We start from the raw sequence: 19,101 nt of genomic DNA on the forward strand, positions 1-19,101 counted from the left end.
CTTACTTGGGCTAAGAACTTTTGACTGTCCCCTCTTCCCACCTTATTTAAGTATTCTGGTAACTCTGCCACTCTTATAAACTTGTACCTTTTGTTATATTTTGACTGCTTTATCCTTGTATGTTGTTCTTGCCGTCGTACCTTGATGTCTCTCTGTTGCTTCTCTCTTTTGTCTTCCTATCTTCCTCCCTATGCTATTTCTTATTCCTTCCATGTATTTCCAGGCCCTAATTCCTGCCTTTACTCTAAGCTTTGTTCTTTTTGTCTATTCCAGTACCAAATATCCTGGACTACGCATAAAACGTTCAATTTAAATGTGTAGGAATATTCAGTTAAATGTGAAACGATATAAATAACTTTTTCTCTAATAGGTATTTGTTTCATACAGTTGTTTGCATAGTACAATTTGTCTTAATATATTTACTATGATCTATAAGCTACTATACATATACATAGATATCAAATGACGTTAGTATACAACAGATTATAAATTATGACACATTTTATTTCAACTTAAAAATTACACTATTTTATGAGAATCTTAATACAATATTACACAAGCACCTTATAGTGCATCTCAGAAGATAAAAACATTATTAATATTTGTACTATGGTTTGCGATAATGTTTTGTTATTATTTATTGCAAATATGAAATCTTGAAGGGTTTTTATATTTCTTGCGTTAACTAATTTGGAAAGTTCTTCGGATAATTTTTTCCTCTGTTCTGGAGTGGTTTCGTTTAAAAGTATGTGTGGAACAGACTTAAATTTTCCGTAGGACGCATAACCTGCTACACAACTGCTCATTGCACCACCTGCAAAAAAATATTTGGTATTGACAATTTGTATCATGGATTGCTTAAACTAATGCTAAATTGAAATATTTTATGTAAAAAGTAATTACCAACTGCAAGTCCCATAGGTCCACCAATAATCCCAGACATTATTGTTACTGCTCCAACTAAAGATCCATATTTTAATGAATTCGCAACACTAACTTTTAATTTATTAACACAGTTAAGTTTTAAAACTTCATTTAGCAAATTATCCGCAAATGAAGGCACCATTGTTCAGTAAAATTTGTAACAAACTATACGTTATGCCACACAGGAATCTTCCTCGCTATTTATGCATTAACTAGTTATTAACCAGATTCGTTTGAACGAATACATCAAACTATACATATTTATATGTATGTGTATGTATATATACAAATATCCACATGTAATTACATTATTACGAGCAGAAAAACGTTAATTTATTTGAATTATTTACTAACCTCTCATCGGTGTTTAGGCATATACTATGTATATACTATATACTGATATACAGGGTAACCCCCAGTAATCTCGTGGCTGGAGTACTCAAATGCAGGTGGCAGGTGGCAGGTCTGCCACCAAAACATCTCAACGGAAACCGCGTTTTTTTTTTGGCTACACGCTACGCTCAAATGTCAGCAGTGAAGAACCAGCGTGCATCCTTTCCTAACTATCTCAGAAGGGTAGCTTTAACTCTGTCGCACTCGAGTGGCTATATTTATGTTTATTACCTCGTCTCGTTGCACAAACTATAGAGGTAAAACTTCTACGAAAACCTTTAACAGAGAGGAAATGAGAGTGCTCACGCCCGGGATTTTAGTGTCCCCGGTATAGTGCTGCCCCCTAGTCTAATGTTTAGCCTGTACCAGAACCTGCATTATCTTACCTGCATCATTAGCAGCGGATTCCAAATAATGCCAGAGTGGATGCTACTTCTATGTTAACAGATGCAGGTTCTAATACGGGCTAAAAAGATGACGCAGGTTTTGGTACAGGCTAAAAAGTTGATGCAGGTTCTGTTCCAGGCTAAAAATATGATGCAGGTTTTGTTCCAGGCTAAAAAGATGATGCAGGAAAAGTGGGGACACCCCCGAGCGTGAGCATTCTCATTTCCTCTCTGCCTTTAACATTCGTGTCCCCAAAGTGGGAGACCTTGATAAACCACATACAGACAGCGTTGCCGCTATTTAAAATTAAGATATACGTAAATACATAGAATATCACAAGCGAAAATTCAGCGTTTTCCGTAACCAATTTCTATATACATAGTGTGAATGAGACGGAAAGGTCCTGTCGGAACCTTTGATGTTCTTCCCCCTCCCCCCACGAAATCTTGAACCAACATATGAACAGAGTTTTCGCTTCTTTATGTTGACAACTCTGTCCTGTACTAAGTATGGTAGGTATATTGGCCAGGAGCTGTATAGGCCTTATAGAAGAAAGAAGACGAAAAGACTGTATGCAAGAGATTGAAAACGTTGAAGAAGTTTTAATCGTAAATACATGGAAACGGCGTATGCGCACTTAAACTACAGAGTTCTGCAGCTATATTCACCATGAACATCGTATAGATGCATGCGCCTTGGATGTTGGTTATCAAAAAAGGTAGTATTTCTATCTATCTATGAAACTACATTCTATGGTGCGATCTCCGTGCGAAAATTCATATAATTGTTATAAAAGGAATCTAAAACGTGTACATTATATTGCGTACGATATATAAGAAACATGTAAACAAGTATAAATATACCCAATATAAGCGAAATCTATTTGTTGACAGTTCAAATGAATATTTTATTCGTATAATTTCTACATTACATTTAATTTATACAGTTATTTTTTGTATATATTCGCAATGTCTTATTATTAAATAGTGATCACTGAACGGATGTACATTGAAAAAGACACGTTGTCATGTTGGTCCATTGAATTTCATCAACATAGTTTTCATAATATTCTATTAGCATAAGTCTAATTTTTGTGTTTGTACACTAATCTCCTATAGTAACCTTTCACGCATCAAGTGTCTTTTGTACCTATTTATAGATTATATTCTATACAGTTATTATGTTGTTTATATGTACATATGTTGTATCTACTGAATATTTTATGTGTTCGATGAATTTGAATAAAAATAGTACTTTCAAAGTACACTTGTTTTCTTATAAATTCCTCACATTATGCTCCAAAGTTTGTGAAATGAAGCTAAATTTTATAATCGAAAATCAAACTTATCTTACTCTTCTATTACAACGAAAATATTGAAAAGTTAAAAAAATAATTAGAAATGTGTTTAATTTGTGAGAAATATTTTTTTAACTTACTATTACCACGATTGTGTATTTTGCCTTGCTTCATTTATTATATTATAATATTATAATTTATGGATTGAATAAGTATATGGCTTTACTAATTTTGATATAATGATTATATTTGTTTTAAAGATTTTGAATTTGTAAGAATTTATTCAGCAGTCTTCATAATTGAACAAAGTGAACAATTGTTTTCCATGATATAATGTACTGCTGGTTTCGTAGTTTACAAATATTCCTCAATGTTTCTTCTAGTTATATTTCATCGACGTTTTAAGTCCTAGTTTCACAAAAGTGAATTTAAGGCGCTCCCTGGTGTAATACTTCCCACCGAACTATTATCGAAACAAGGTGATGACCTCGTTGCACCCTTATGAGATTTTCTCGCAGACTTTCAATTGTTTCACGGAAATTATATTATTTTTGCTAAGAAAATTTCTTCGCGATACTTTCTTTTGTTTGAACAAAACATACCTTAAGTTCGGGTATTGTGTAAAGATAAATTAAAGACTACAAAACGTCCTTTTGCATTACATAAACACGTGTTTTGAGAATTGAGCTTCCTGACCTAGCCGAGTACATGCTACCCCATTAGTACTGGATTATGAGAATGACACTTAAATATAGGCGATGTAAGCAAATCTAGGGATTGATCTTTCGCGGGCGGTGTAATCAGGAATTGCCGTAGCTGAATAAATACGTGTTTATTATTGCTCGTTGGTATACACGCCTGCAACGCAAATGAAGCAGGGCAGCCGTGCGTGACCTTTCCTTGCAAGCTCGAACATAAATGGTCCCGATTAGGGGTGAAAAGGGGTCGTTTCGCTGTTTCATTCTCACGTTTATTTTATTTCATTCATTTTCATCTATTTGTAACCTAGCGATCTTTACTCTTAATATAGTCACCGTTTTCTTCAAAACTATTATTTCAATCAAAAATTCATAAATTATAATACCAATTTATATACATTATATATAATTAATATATTAACATACATTTATGAAATTTTTCCTGTAATTAATTTCTCGCCCATTTTCATTTTACATTTTAACTCGACTAGGGTAAGGGACCCAATTACTGTGAGGTGCTAATTATTGCGCCTATATTGATGATACGTATTTTTAAAGCATAGTGAATATTAAAAAAGAGATATTACATTTTTTTCATTAAAATCAATTAATATTATGATAATATGTTATATATCTCTTTTTTAATATTCATTATGCTTTAAAAAGAAGTATAATTAATATAGGCACGGTAATTAACACCCCCACAGTAATTGGGTCCCTTACCCTAATTGTCTATTATTCATGATCCCATATTTTAAAGAAATAAATATTTTAGAGAAATAAAATATTTCACAGTATCTAAGTATGAGATATGAGGGTTAATTATATGTACAATATATTTATCTAATATTGAAAATAAATTGGTTGCCGAACAGATATACAATGCATAAATTCTTAAACATACGGTCCGTTCATCATAACTCTATATTAGGAAAGGGTTTGTTATAATATCCGAAAATTTCGATATCCGAACATATATTTTTTAATTACTTCGGAGGCTCTACTACATTACAAAAATTATTTCCATTTCCACTATTTAATGCAATTTACGATTATTTCGCATCTCGGAAATTGATTTACTCAGATTTGACAGTAAACGGTACGTCGGAAATACTACAATGCAATACTACATCAGGAAAAGGAGTACTGTAAACCAGGAACACCGCTACCAACGGTGACAAAGGCTGAATCACATCGAAAGAAAGTTCAGCTCATTGTATGTGGTGGGATAGAAGAAGCCCAGTTTATTATGAACCAGTAAAAGAAGGTGAAACTGCTCGCTCTGAGAAGTATTGCCAGCAATTGAACAAATGAACTTCCGTATTCCAGGACAGACTGCCTGTACTCGATGACTGAGAAATAATTTTTCTTCTTAGCCAGTCAAACGGAAAGAAAGATTGTTGTTAGCACCATATCATGTTATCACTAGACAGCGGATCTTTATGAAAAATAAAAATTGAATGAAATATAAAATTATTTTCTTCTTAAATATGTTCAATAGATTGAAAATAATATGATAGCATTTTTAAATTCTTCTAATGTTTTTACTGTTCTAAATTACATCTACTCATTTTTGTCGTAAATGCATAACATCCGCAGTCTATTTGTTATCAAACTTTACCAAACCACGCGAAATTCCAAATAAACGCGTAAAATTCACGTTCTGCATTTTTTAAATTCTTTCAATCGGTTCACGTTCTTTCTATTAGATATACATTAAAAATGCAAGAAACAACGTTCGATGAATCAATTTGTTTACCTCCGTGTAACGTAATCTTCGTCATGACATTCAGAATTATGTTCATACATTGTTGTGGTTTCCAGATGACCTTGAACTCAAAAATTTAGGATCGCGCAAGAACATACATAACACGAAGTAGTGCAAACATAATGACTGCCCAACTCATTCTTTATGTGCTGTAACACGAATACTTAATGAGAAATTTTCAAGTCATTGGATTGGCCGTAATAGGTTCACATCATAGCCAATTCGCTCGGCACATCTCGCACTAGTGGAACACGTTTTTCGTGGGGAAAACTGAAAGACGGTTGTCGCAAATAATCATATATTTGCATTTTAATATGATCTCACATTTTCTATTCGGAAACGGTGTACACGAGAGTATAATGTATTGGAAGCTTCAAAGGTCGGTTTAAGATCGGTTTAATGCGTTTATGCTATCCCATACGGAGAAAGTGTAATATACAAGTGAAAATGACACATTTTCACTTATTTCGGACATCTTGCAGCCATAATGGGTTTATTTTGCTAATTATAAAAATACTTATGTTAATTTAAATATATGATTTTTTTATAGATGTAAAGTGAACATGTGATAGTAAATAGCAAAACATTCGTTTTGATCTTGAAAGTTACTGCTTCGAACAGATCTCTGCATTTTTTTATCTTACCACGGTATAATATATGTAGATCATTAAATGCAGATCATTGAACTTATCTGAGCACTTAATCGCCGTACGTTTTACACGTACGAGAGGAAGGTCGTAAATTATTTACAACTATAGGGGAACACATACCTAACACTTTTGTTAGATTCTTATATGTGCAGTATTTCATTATCACAAGACAAAAAATGTACAAAGGTGGGCCAGAACTGTGCACGTATAGTTACGGAAAATTTCACACGTTTTATTCGTCTTAAAAAAAAATAACGTCTTCATTTTCTTATATAATTTGTTATTATTGCTGTTATTCTTACCGCTGGTATATACAATTCACTATCCGAGAAAGGCATACAAATATACACACGTGCATTTTGGTGAGAAACAGCGTGAAAGTTTCACGAAGCCCTAACTTATTATGTGGTAATGCTTTAGTGAGACCATTCTACAAAACCATTTTGGGTATAAATTGCTGTACAATGTGAACAAAGAAGAATTCATTGTGCTATTGTATATTATCACGAGTTATCAGCTTTCTTTTTTCTCATAACTGTGCACGTATATGCAATTGTTATGAATAAACACCCGTTTAGGAGGTATCGCGCAATTGTTTTTTGCTATTATAGACCTCGTTAATTCTCGTGCAATAAAAGTAATTAAATATATTACTCTTTAATTGCACTAACGATGATTAATAAAAATTCGTTTTTTTCCAGCTTTAATCATTTTTTCCAACGTAATTTATAAAACTGGTTGTTTAGATAAACATTCCCACGAACTTCCATCCGTAGCAAACACTACAATTTGCATTACAAATTTATGACAACCGAACTTCAATGTCGGCGAAGATCGTAAATTTCCAATGCTAATTTTAACGACTTCAAGAAATGAATGAATCGAAAGCATATAGTTCCACGATAAGGAAGCAATAGAAAGAATGAAAGCTGCATTGAAACTTTAATTGTTGTTCGGTTATTTGGAAATGTTACGATCCGCAACGAAGAATTGCAGATGAATTTGTTGTTTGTTTTTTTTTACATTAATATTTTCCAGCAGCAGCGGCGTGGAAAATCAAAAGGAAGAAGGGGAAAGAAAGGGACAGCAAAAAGGAACGAGAGTAGAGGAAGAAAGAGGGGGAGGAGGAGGAGGAGGAGGGGAAGGCGATGTGGTCTGTAGAGCTCTACAAAGAGTGAGGAGCAAAGAGAAGTGCAGAGGAGAGGAAGCGGGCCATTGCGCCATGAGGAAGTGGCTCACCACTTATGCGAGTGTCGTTAACTAACATGTTCCAACGCAGAGGTTTGCTCCCATTCCACCACAAGCAGCAAACTTAACACATTGAGAGAAGAACGGAATATAGGCACCGGCCAAAAGAGTGGCGCGACGAGAAGAAGAGGGAACACGCGCGAATGATGGTTTTATCCTGTATGTGTGTAAATATCGACCTCATCGGGAGAATGTCTTTACATACCGAATACTGGGTACATGACAATCCCGTACTTGAATATCGCAATGCCACTAGCATTTGTACAATTCAATGAAGCAATCTCTTTCCTCCTGGACACAGACCCCCGTCGTTCATACTTTACCTCTTATGACATCCCTCAAACGCCTGATCCAGAGGCCCCGCGGGTTCGATGCGTTGTACGCACGGAAACGCGTGAAACGTAATTCGGCAAAAACAGAATTTTTCATTTCATTTGACACGTAATAAAGATCTTCCACGAAGGAGCTGAATTATTTTTTCTCATTCACCGATTCATGAATTAATCTTACGATGACTTCAATTTCTGCGAAGACTCTACGTTGACTCATTAGGCACCTGCACCTTGGATTTTCGGTCTTTCTATTTTTCTTCGTGCTTTTGACAACAAACGTTTATAATTATGATGTTGCCAAATGTAATTATACTCGTTGTCAGTAATTTAGAATTCATATAATGGTCATACACTTTTATATAAATAATATCTTTATTAAGATATATTAAAGTATTATAAAGTAAAGTATTATAATAATGTAATTAAATCGCTGCAATCTATGTAATACCTTATACAGTCAGTTTTAATGATATTAAAAAGTTTTTATTGTATATTCCTGTATGACATTTTAACCATAATGCATATTTAACGTTATGCGCTTAGATAGTTATAATTAACTATATATTATTAAAAACGGACGTTGTAGATGTATATTGTCATTAGAATAATTATAAGTTGCAAATTTTTCAAATTCTTCCTAATACACATTGAAGTAATTGAATTCTCATTTGATACTTAAATTATAACACGTAGTAGTTATTTGTACATATTATATAGACATGGTAGACATTCTGTCCCCTTATTACTTGATCGTACCTTTAAATTTACACATGACGATTAAAAATAATACCTTATTACAGAATAAGAAATTTTTTAAAAGCTTTTGATTCATAAATAAATACAGAACAGGTGCTCGAGTAGGAAAAGTACGGCCCTGACTAGAATCCATTCACAGAATGAACGAACCGCCTGCATTCTGTTCATGTAGTTACTCAGTAGTGTCATGGAGTTAACATGGCCGAGGAGACGCGCCTAGTTCGCGTTGAAGAAAGATTAAGGATTAAAATCGGTACGCAATCTCGTCAGAAATATCGTTTAACAACAATGTGAAAGTTGATCGAGGTGTATGCCGTGCCAGAACCACAAGAATTTTGTTGTTTCAAAAACACTGATATATTCATGTTCGCGTGCTACTGTTCGCTCGGGATGTCACCTAATTTGTCTCCTACGATTATTCAACTTTACTACCTAAACGAAAAGCATTGTTGGCCCTTTTCTTGCACCAATCTACAATTCGTTTTACGTTTTCTTCTGCGTGACCAACGAATCCGTTATACAGTTACATTACAGTGGTATTTTTTCGAAAATTTAATGATCATATACGCGTACGCGTACATTTTCGACTCCCACGCATTATTGTCCTTACATGGAATATGTGATTTTTGATAGTTACCATTAAATAATGTTAACTGTAGTGGTTAATGCGATGATATTATATGTTGTTAATAATGAAACGTAAAAAGTGTTCTGTGCGTTTACAACAAACAGCAATCGTGACTTTCCCATTTACTTAAGATTTTCGTCTCATGTATCCCATTATTCTGCATTTGTAATGTGGTTTTATTAACGTTATGATAGAGATAGGAAAAAAAAACATTGGAGACAGTTATACTTGTTATACGTTTCATAGAGAATTATTTCTATGAAATTTACTGTTTGTGAAATGAATTATTATAGTAACAACAGCATCACTTGTGATTAACCATTTTTTTTAAACATTTTATTTCATTTTACACACAATATTATCATTGGAAAGAAAATAATTTTAGTAATGCAATTATAGATACCTCGTGTTACTTGTACTATTTACGTACAGAAATATTTTGATCATATATTAACATTAAAATATGAATTTATTGTCTGTGATATTATAAAGTTTGATTACTTCCATAAATGAATGATTTCAATTTGGAAATTATATAGAAGTACGCGAAATCCATATCCTTTCATTTACAAAGATACAAATAATATACATTTATATTCAGGTGAAGTAAAAAATCTACAAAGTAGAAGTCATGGATCTCCAGGTGCAAGAGATGTGTATTGTGCATTGTCCCTTGATCAAGAAGAAATATTTAGAACAACAACAATGGAAAGAACTCTCAAGTAAGTTCGATTTACACACATTATTATGGTACAATGTAATACTTTGTGAAATTTCTTGACGTAAAATATTTACAAAAGAATATTTCATGTAGCCCCTTTTTTGGAGAAGAATTCCAATTCGAAGTACCTAGGAAATTTCGCTATCTTGGCATTTATGTTTATGACCGAGATAGACATTTAAAACAAGATAAAATTCTGGGCAAAGTTGCAATAAAAAGAGAAGATTTAGCAACATATCATAATAAGGAACATTGGTTTCCTTTGAGGCCAGTTGATGCTGATTCTGAAGTTCAAGGCAAAGCACATCTGGAACTCGCTCTCCAACCTCAAATTGGACATGCTCAATCTAAACTTACTGTGAGGTATAATACGCAAACTGTTATAACTCAATTATATCTATATAATATTATACTTTGTAGATACATAGATTTCTAATGTTTCTTATTGGGTACAAACAACCAACAAGACAATAAAAATTTAAAATTATAGTTAAATATAATTTAAACTGGTAACAATTTCCTCCTATTATCATAAGATAAAATCCTTACTTTTTTAGTTGTTTCTATTTAACTACAAATGTGCAGCATATAATCATACAAAGATCAATATTTTCATACTTATTATTTTTGTAGAGTGATAGAATGTAGTGAATTAACTGTTAAAAATGGAGGCTGTGATCCGTATGCAACTGTTATGGTCATCTATAGTAATGGTAAACAAATAATAAAACGCACAAAAACTAAGAAGAAGACAGTGACCCCATATTTTAATGAAACATTTGTCTTTGAGGTAAATTCTGATGATTTCTTTACATTAATTGCTTATATGAGTTATGGATTATGTATAAACTGTAATTTACGTAAGCTTATTAAATATAAATTCATTAATTTATATAAAATTTATATATCCATATACAGTCGGGGACAAAATTAAGTCGACACCCTTTAAAAACCATCAAAATTAGATCAAACAACTTGAGTTTTTTTTAAATATTAGAAGGATTAGTTTACTCGGTAAAGCATAAAAAAAATATTTAAAAATTACCATTCGTCGATATTGAGAAGAAAAAGGTCGCGATTTTTAATTTTTTTATCTGTGCCCATAATGAAAATTTAAAATATGCCTGATCTAGAAAGATCTAAATAAGTTATATACGTGCACAAAGTTTCATCCAAATCGATTAAGGCTGCTATGAGCTATAAATAATTAAAAATAGCAAAAATTGTAAGAAAGTACGACTTAGATCAGTAGTCACCTCAAGATTCAATGATTCTTGTATCTTTCAATGCCTATAGATTTTTTATATGTCAACTGATTTCGATGAAACTTTATGCACTTATATAACTTACTTAGATCTACAAAGGGGATATTTTAAATTTTCATTATAGGCACAGATAGAAAAGTTAAAAATCGTGACCTCCATTTTTGTCTTCCTTGTCTTCATTATCTAGTAAACTAATCCTTCTAATATCTAAAAAAACTGAAGTCGTTTGGTCCAATTTTAAAAAAGTTATTAGTTTTTAAAGGGTGTCCACTTAATTTTGTTCTCCGACTGTATATGTTGCTACTCATCAACTATTAACAAACTGCAAGTTTATTTTTACGTTGTAATTGTACAATCATTTTCTAAATTTTATCCGTAGCCAGAAATACCAGAATCCAAAGAGAAGGATGTTTCTCATTACCCTATTGAAAGTGGAGAAGTAGGTGAAGTAGTTGTAGGTTTATGGCATGCATCTCCTGGTATGGGAGAACAACCAGCTTTTCTTGGTGAAGTTAGAGTTACATTGAGAGGCCTACAAAAGCAACCAACTAGTACAACAACTGCGTGGTACTTATTACATTTATTATTAATATAACAAATTCGTTTATTTATTGTCGCTAAATATAAGGAATTTTTAAATATTTTACTTCTCTGTAGAGTTGTGGAATATTATAAAATAGTTATCTTTACAGACGGATAATTAATAAAATTATTATTGTTAACAGGTACTTTTTACAACCTAGAGCAGCAAAACATCGCCCAAGTAAAGTCTCCAGCACTTCTACACCACCTGTTACACTACCAGGTTTAGGATCTCTAAGATTAAAAATACATTATACCGCTGATCATGTTTTTCCATCAGCAATGTATGACAGACTTAGATACTTATTATTACAAAGTGTTAACATTCAACCAATAACATCATCCGCTGTTTATATTTTGGGAGAAATTGTAGCGAGCAAAATGGAAGCTGCACAACCATTGGTTAGAGTATTAGTACATCATGGACAATTGGTTTCCGTAATGCAAGTTTTAGCTAGTCATGAAATTTCGAAATTAACGTAAGTGTACAAATTATGTTTATTTATTAAAAAAAAAACGTAAAAAAAATAGTGAAAAACTTAGATTAAAGTATCTTCGTTAAGACCTTGTTTTCGGGAAAGTTAAATTTGAAATATTTTTCTAGTATTAGAACATTTGACTAACCCTTGATTAAATACTTGTTGATTCTGTTTTGGACATACAGTTGCTCACAAAAATATTCGAACGTTTTAAAGGGCGTTTGAATATTTTCGTGAGCAAACTGTATTTTTCGTATAAAATTAATCTTGTTCTGATCGTACCTAGATTTTTATGAACCCTGTACAATACAAATCAATGCAATATAAATCATACTGTCTTGTGCTACAAAATACGCTTTTTTAATAGTGATCCAACAACGATATTCCGTGGTAACACATTAGTAAGTAAAATGATGGATGAAGGTATGAGATTAGCTGGCCTTCATTACCTGCACAGTACACTAAGACCAGCTATGGAACAAGTCTTTTTAGAAAAAAAACCATGTGAAATAGACCCAACAAGAGTAAAGGATGCAAACACAATTCAAACGAATTTATCAAATTTAATGGTACTTAGAATAAAATAAAATAAATATTTTCTTGGTAATTTCACATTTTTTTATACATTATTGTACCAATCAACAGGAATATGTTGAAAGAGTTTTTACTGCTATTACAACGTCGGGTGTACGATGCCCTCCTTTAATGTGCGAAATGTTTTGGTGCTTAAGAGAACTTGCAACAACACATTTCCCAAAAAATAAGGAAGTAAGATATTCAGTGATTAGCGGTTTTATTTTTCTACGATTTTTTGCTCCTGCGATATTGGGTCCAAGATTATTTGATATTACAACCGAGCAAATTGTAAGAGCATTTCCATTATCAAACAAATAATAACACATTTTGTAATAATAATGGTATTATTATCTTCATTTCAGGATTCTCAAACCAATAGAACTTTAACACTGATTTCAAAAACTATTCAAAGTTTAGGAAATCTAGTAAGTTGTAGGGGTGGAGCAGGTAGTGTTTGTAAAGAAGAATACATGGAATGTGTGTATAGGTATACAGAAATAAAATTATTCCAGAATTTAGTTTATGAATAAACAGATTTCATGTATTATTCATAGATTACTTTTGTAGAGAATTTTACACGGAGAAACACATACAAGCAGTTAAACAATTTCTGGAACTGATATCGACTAGTAGCAACAGTGGAAGTACAAAGCAACGACCAAGTACCCAGCAAGAACAACCAGTTGTGTTAAAAGAGGGGTATGTACATTTAATTGTATTAAAATTTTTTAATTCAAAGCTTCCATGCTTCTTTACATTAATTTCTATGCTTACTACTTCTACTAAATTAACAATATTTTTAAGTATTTTGCAATGTCTACCATAATACATTTAGGTTACTAAATCGTGCATCCTGTGTGTTAGATTATTACTTTCAGTGAAATGAATTTTTAATATTATACCTTTTAACATTACTGACACATGTATACATATAAGTATTATTAACAGAAAATATTCCTAATAGAATATATTTTCTCTTCATGCATACTGCTGATTGTGATAAGAGGTTTGTAGTGACATTTAATGATTGCTACATTAAAATACACGATGAGTATGGAAATGTGAGTTTAATGTTTTTGTTATTTAATTACAGAATAATGATTAAAAGAGCACAAGGCAGAAAGCGATTTGGACGTAAAAATTTTAAACAAAGATATTTTAGACTTACTACTCAAGATTTGACTTATTCTAAAACGAAAGGTAAATATAAGTGTACCATGAAAACAATGTATTATTAGTTATAAGCTGTTAATCGATATTACACATAGTCAACTATTTCTTAGGTAAAGAACCTTTATGTAAAATACCACTTGAAGAAATTTTAGCAGTTGAAAGACTTCAAGAAAATTCTTTTAAAATGAAAAATATGTTTCAAATTATTCAGTCGCAAAGAGCATTGTACGTTCAAGCTGGCAATTGTGTCGAAGAAAAAGAATGGATCGACATTTTGACAAAAATTTGTCGTACAAATAATAATCGTTTAGAAAAGTACCATCCCAGTGCATACATTAACGGTCATTGGCTTTGGTATGTTATTCTTTCGTCACTTATATATAATACAGTAAATGTGTTATTTGAGTAAATATATGCACTTGGTAGTCAATGTATGCACACATTAATATCATAGGTAAATATAGTCACAAACATTGAAATTTAATCTTTTGTTACACATATTTAATTTCTGCTTATAATATCGAAATAGAAAGAAGCAAAATGCAAAAAATAACAATTATTTTTGAGAATACTTTCAATAGAAGTGACTATTGACTTTTACAACGCTACAATGTGTGCACTAACTGAGTATTTGTAATTTTTTTCAAATTAATAATTTATTTTAATGTTTTAAATATACATAAAAAATTCAGCCGTAGCAAAGTAAATAAATACATTTACTAGGAATAGTAAATATCTTTATATTTAGTTGATAGCTTTGCTAAAATCGTACATAAGTTTATGCATTGACTAGTAAGTGTATACATTTACTAAATTACGATACGCTTTCACTATAACGGATATGAAATATGTTCAATCATGCATCAATATTTATTGCAGCTGCAAAGCAGTGGCTGAAATTGCTCCAGGATGTAGCGAGGTATCACCAGGTACAGAAGCTGGATTACGTATGGTTCTAGATCCAGATCGAGATTTGCAGCGAATACATTCACTTATATTTACGAACATGCCAAGGCTTGAAACGCTAATGAGTGCATGCGAATGTCAAGCTGTATATGGTGCCAGTGATATGTGTGTTATACCAGGTGGTGGATCTACTATAGAAGATGTACCCTCTTGTTTTAAAACGTTAACTGCATTAAGAGAAGCAGCGTATGCTTTACAACACGAACATAGAGCCTATTTTAGAAGATTAGCTCGCGATACCAAATATGGAAGCAAGTGAGTCTAAAATATCTAAAATCTATACAAACATATTTTATAGATAGTCGGAGACAATATTATGTGGACACGCTTTGAAAACTAATAACTTTTTTAAACTTGGACCAAACGACTTCAGTTTTTTTGAGATGTTAGAAGGATTAGTTTAATAGGTAATGTGTAGAAAAATTTGTTTTGAAATTGCTATTGCTCGGAATTTCGAAGACAAAAGCGAAGGTCACGATTTTTAGCTTTTTTATCTGTACCTATAATAAAGATTTAAAATGTGCTTTTTCTAAATCTAAGTAAGTTAAGCACATGTATAAAGTTTCATCGAAATCAGTTGACGCATAAAAAATCTATAGGTATCTATAGGTATTGAAAGATGCAAGAATCTTTGAATCTTGGGGTGACGATTGATCTAAATCGCAGTTTCTCATAATTTTTGCCATTTTTAATTATTTATAGCTCATAGCAACTTTAATCGATTTGGATGAAACTTTGTGTGCATGTATATAACTTACTTAGATCTAGAAAAGGCATATTTTAAATTTTCATTTTAGGCACAGATAAAAGAGTTAAACATCGCGACATTTACATTTTTCTTCGCAATATCGACCAATGGTAATTTTGTAATTTTTTTATACGTCCACTTATTTTTGCCTCCAATTGTATATGATAGACTTTTGTTGATATACTAATAATAAATAAATATACAACATTTTTATATAATTGAATAAGACACTTACAATTGATAAGAAACTTACATCATTTTTTATAAAGAAAAGCAATTAGATTCCATAGGCACGTTCGTGTGTTTGAGAAAACCATAATACATATAGCTATATACGTATACAATGATTTATGTTCTTAGACTGATTCTACGTCATTGTAAAATTATTGTTATAATTTTAGACAAGCTCCAATTGGTGATGACAATTACCTCCATTTAGCTGCCAGAGCTGGGTTCGAGAGTCAGTTAACGAAGTATACTTATGAAATGGATAATTTAAATCAACATTACATAGAGACAGAACATTGTTATGAAAGTGGATTTTCAAGGCGAATAGAGGATAGACGATACGACGAAACATTTAGAAAATGTTTAGATTCCGATTCTATACATCGTAGGTATGAAAACGAAAACAATTTATTACGACGGTACGAAAATAATACTGACACCATAAAAAGTATCCAAAACAATCTCAAGAAATACGATCATAGTTTACATAATACGTTAAGAATAGATAAGTTTGAAAAAACTGCAAGTTTAGAAAACAGTAGAAGATTGGACAATTCCACGGTATTGACCACATGATGAATTTAATGTATCTGGTATATTATACAGAAAGACCAACAATTACAATCATAGTGAGCTATTGATTGAATATACAGTGACAGAATTGAAGAATAACGTAAAACGACATATCTTATAATTTTTTAAATGAACATGCGAATTAGTAACTCATTTGAAGTTTGAAAATAATAATAATACGTTTCTATAAATTCTTCTAAGAAATTTTTTTCATATGTTTGCATTACTTGTATTTTAACAAGAATGTAGATTTAAATTCATTTAAATTATATAAAAGCATATTTTTTAAAGTAATATATCCGACGACTGGGTATACGTGCATCATGTCTCAGATAATGGAAAATGTAAATAACTGTTTTATATAAAAGGTGCTAGATTTAACGGGGAAAACTATGGCAATGAGTTTATCCTGAAACACAATAACATTAGTTCTTTTAAAAGAAACTATAGTTCTGTTGCTTCAGTTCCGTTATACATTCCAAGACTGTATATAACATTATCACAAGCAATAATATAATGTTGCATAATAATTACTTAAATATTACGTAATTGTTATATTGCATGTTGCAAAATATTGCATAATAATAATTATTGTTATTATTTTATTAACACTGCTTGTGATTAATATTAATCGAGTAAGGAAATTATTCTTAAGATCGTACATACATACAATAATCAGGAATAACACATTAACGTTTAAATTAATTCTTATTATAAAATTACAATGGTGATTTATACCAATGTTCAAATACTAACCGAAGTATAACAGTAGTAGTTAACAAACTGATATATAGAAGGTATAAATTCATTACCACATTTTATCCTTTGAAACGGCCATTTATGTGCAAACAGTCTTTTACATTTGAAATACATATCTACAAATTTTTTTTATTGTAATAAGATTAGACGTACTGTTTAATTGTTTTTGTTTAGTATACTGTTGACTCTCCTTTTATAAGGAGTCATATATTTTCTATTTATATGCACATGTCTTTATGAAACTAGTTAGTTTTGGATTGCATAAATTCTATGTTATTAAACGCAAGTTCTTAAAAAACATGTTGCGAGCAATATTTTAGGAGGTAAATAAACGTACTTCTTGATTCGCATTATTATGTTGCATATAATATAATATTTTGTCAATGAAGACATCTTTTATTTATTTATTTATATCTTATTTTGAAATGTTCGAGATACATGTGCATAAAATGTAGTAGTAAACTAAATTATTATAATCTGAATCTGTAATCTCAATAATGAGGAAATTAAATTATGCACATTGTGCATAACTTCGCATAAATTTCGTAATGTATAACACATTAATTGAATTATTGCTTCAAAATTTCATAAAATTATAGCATTTTGTACTTGATGATATGCTATTAGTAAATAGTACTATTCATAGGTTATTTAGTGCTAGGTCCTTGTAAATAACAATAAAACAGCATTGTATATTAATGATAGTACTTGAATATTAGAAAAATGTAACATTGGTCGTGATAATTTTTACATTCTCAAATCAAACACCACAAATGTGCTATACCATTCTAGTAAATAAAATTTGAATTTTAATGTACATATAGTAGCAATATAAAAACTGTTGTAACCGTGATTTTCAAATTTGTTTTTATATCTGGATACGATTTCGACAGATCAAATATGTACAAAAACTTTAAACGTATTCAAATATAGCAATTTTCTCAATTTTCCCGTAATTTAGTGTAAAATTTTATGGGACACGAAATGTTTCTGCGTCGCTCTGTGTCTTGCTTCTTTTCATATGTTTTCAAGCATTATATGATTTGAGAGGAAAGTATGATCTTTTACTGCATTTATCTTTGTGAAAATATTATTTTTACTCCGAATCGAACAAGTGCCTAAAATTGCTTAAGATGAGTTGATATCGATGTCTTCTGACTTTACATGTGACAAATTTATATATAAAAATTCATATGTGAAAATTTTTATTATGTTATCTATTAAATTGTTTTTAACGTTTTCAACATTTAACGAAGTTCGAAATATGAAAATCTACAGTAACACGAAAATCTACGATTATCAAGAAAATTGTACCACAAAATTTTGATCTTATTAATATAAGTAAGACTGCTACTTCAACATAATTATATTATTTTAACTTTATTCTGTTTATTAAGTGTAAAGGAATAGTTCATTTATTGCAACCAATATTCACTAATGTACATAATTGTGATAACTTCGTATAATTTACTTTTATGGGTACACAAAACATGTAATTGGCATTTAGTAAAAAACTTTGTCTTTCATAAACTACATTTAACATTATACTCAATAGGTATTGTAGATATGAACAATGACACCTTTCTCTTAAAGGACATAAACTCAATAGTATTTGCTCATTATTTAATAAAACATTTTTGTAAAATCAAACTTTAACATTATTTTTGCATTAATGATCTTTTTACCTCGAGTAAATCAGAGGCAATTTTTTTAACGAAATCCAAGAAAATAAAATGTAAATTTAAATTTACATAAATTATTACTTAACATTCTTAGACCATGAAACTAATCTACAAATAGTAAAAGTATTTATGCTTACAGAATTTTAAAAATAGTAATAAGTAATGTTAATCTTTTAAATAAATTTTATAATATTTATTTTTAATAAAAGAGTAATATTTCCGTAATTTTCAAATATTATATTAAATAACAAATAATTAGGTATTTGAA

The 19,101-nt window shown here is 30.9% G+C and overlaps 2 protein-coding genes across 2 annotated transcripts; one reads left to right on the forward strand and one right to left on the reverse strand.

Annotated features, from left to right (window-relative positions):
• Positions 1-483: 483 nt before the first annotated feature.
• On the reverse strand, positions 484-1,494 carry LOC143365597 (protein C19orf12 homolog). The gene is made up of 2 exons (XM_076805913.1): positions 904-1,494; positions 484-814 (listed from the first exon to the last, which is right to left on the reverse strand). The coding sequence occupies exons 1-2, from the start codon at positions 1,064-1,066 to the stop codon at positions 552-554; spliced, it is 426 nt and encodes a 141-aa protein (XP_076662028.1). The 5' UTR covers positions 1,067-1,494; the 3' UTR covers positions 484-551.
• A 7,104-nt stretch (positions 1,495-8,598) lies between these two features.
• Positions 8,599-16,532, forward strand: Rasgap1 (Ras GTPase activating protein 1). Its single transcript, XM_076805914.1, has 15 exons — positions 8,599-8,706; positions 9,683-9,803; positions 9,896-10,165; positions 10,436-10,592; positions 11,447-11,634; positions 11,793-12,128; positions 12,496-12,697; positions 12,774-12,992; positions 13,067-13,181; positions 13,259-13,403; positions 13,669-13,710; positions 13,798-13,904; positions 13,988-14,231; positions 14,757-15,098; positions 15,993-16,532. The coding sequence occupies exons 1-15, from the start codon at positions 8,652-8,654 to the stop codon at positions 16,393-16,395; spliced, it is 2,946 nt and encodes a 981-aa protein (XP_076662029.1). The 5' UTR covers positions 8,599-8,651; the 3' UTR covers positions 16,396-16,532.
• The last annotated feature ends 2,569 nt before the right edge of the window (positions 16,533-19,101 follow it).

This window comes from Halictus rubicundus, chromosome 2 (genome assembly GCF_050948215.1).
Source record: "Halictus rubicundus isolate RS-2024b chromosome 2, iyHalRubi1_principal, whole genome shotgun sequence".
Lineage (NCBI taxonomy): Eukaryota > Metazoa > Arthropoda > Insecta > Hymenoptera > Halictidae > Halictus > Halictus rubicundus.

Bases quoted from the DNA above. Each gene is read 5' to 3' on its own strand.
- Rasgap1 (XM_076805914.1), top strand. From the start codon at position 8,652: ATGGCCGAGGAGACGCGCCTAGTTCGCGTTGAAGAAAGATTAAGGATT. The intron at 8,707-9,682 runs GTACGCAATCTC...ATTTATATTCAG, and splicing joins AAGATTAAGGATTAAAATCG to GTGAAGTAAAAAATCTACAA. The intron at 9,804-9,895 runs GTAAGTTCGATT...TATTTCATGTAG, and splicing joins ACAATGGAAAGAACTCTCAA to CCCCTTTTTTGGAGAAGAAT.
- LOC143365597 (XM_076805913.1), bottom strand. From the start codon at position 1,066: ATGGTGCCTTCATTTGCGGATAATTTGCTAAATGAAGTTTTAAAACTT. The intron at 815-903 runs GTAATTACTTTT...ATTTTTTTGCAG, and splicing joins ACCTATGGGACTTGCAGTTG to GTGGTGCAATGAGCAGTTGT.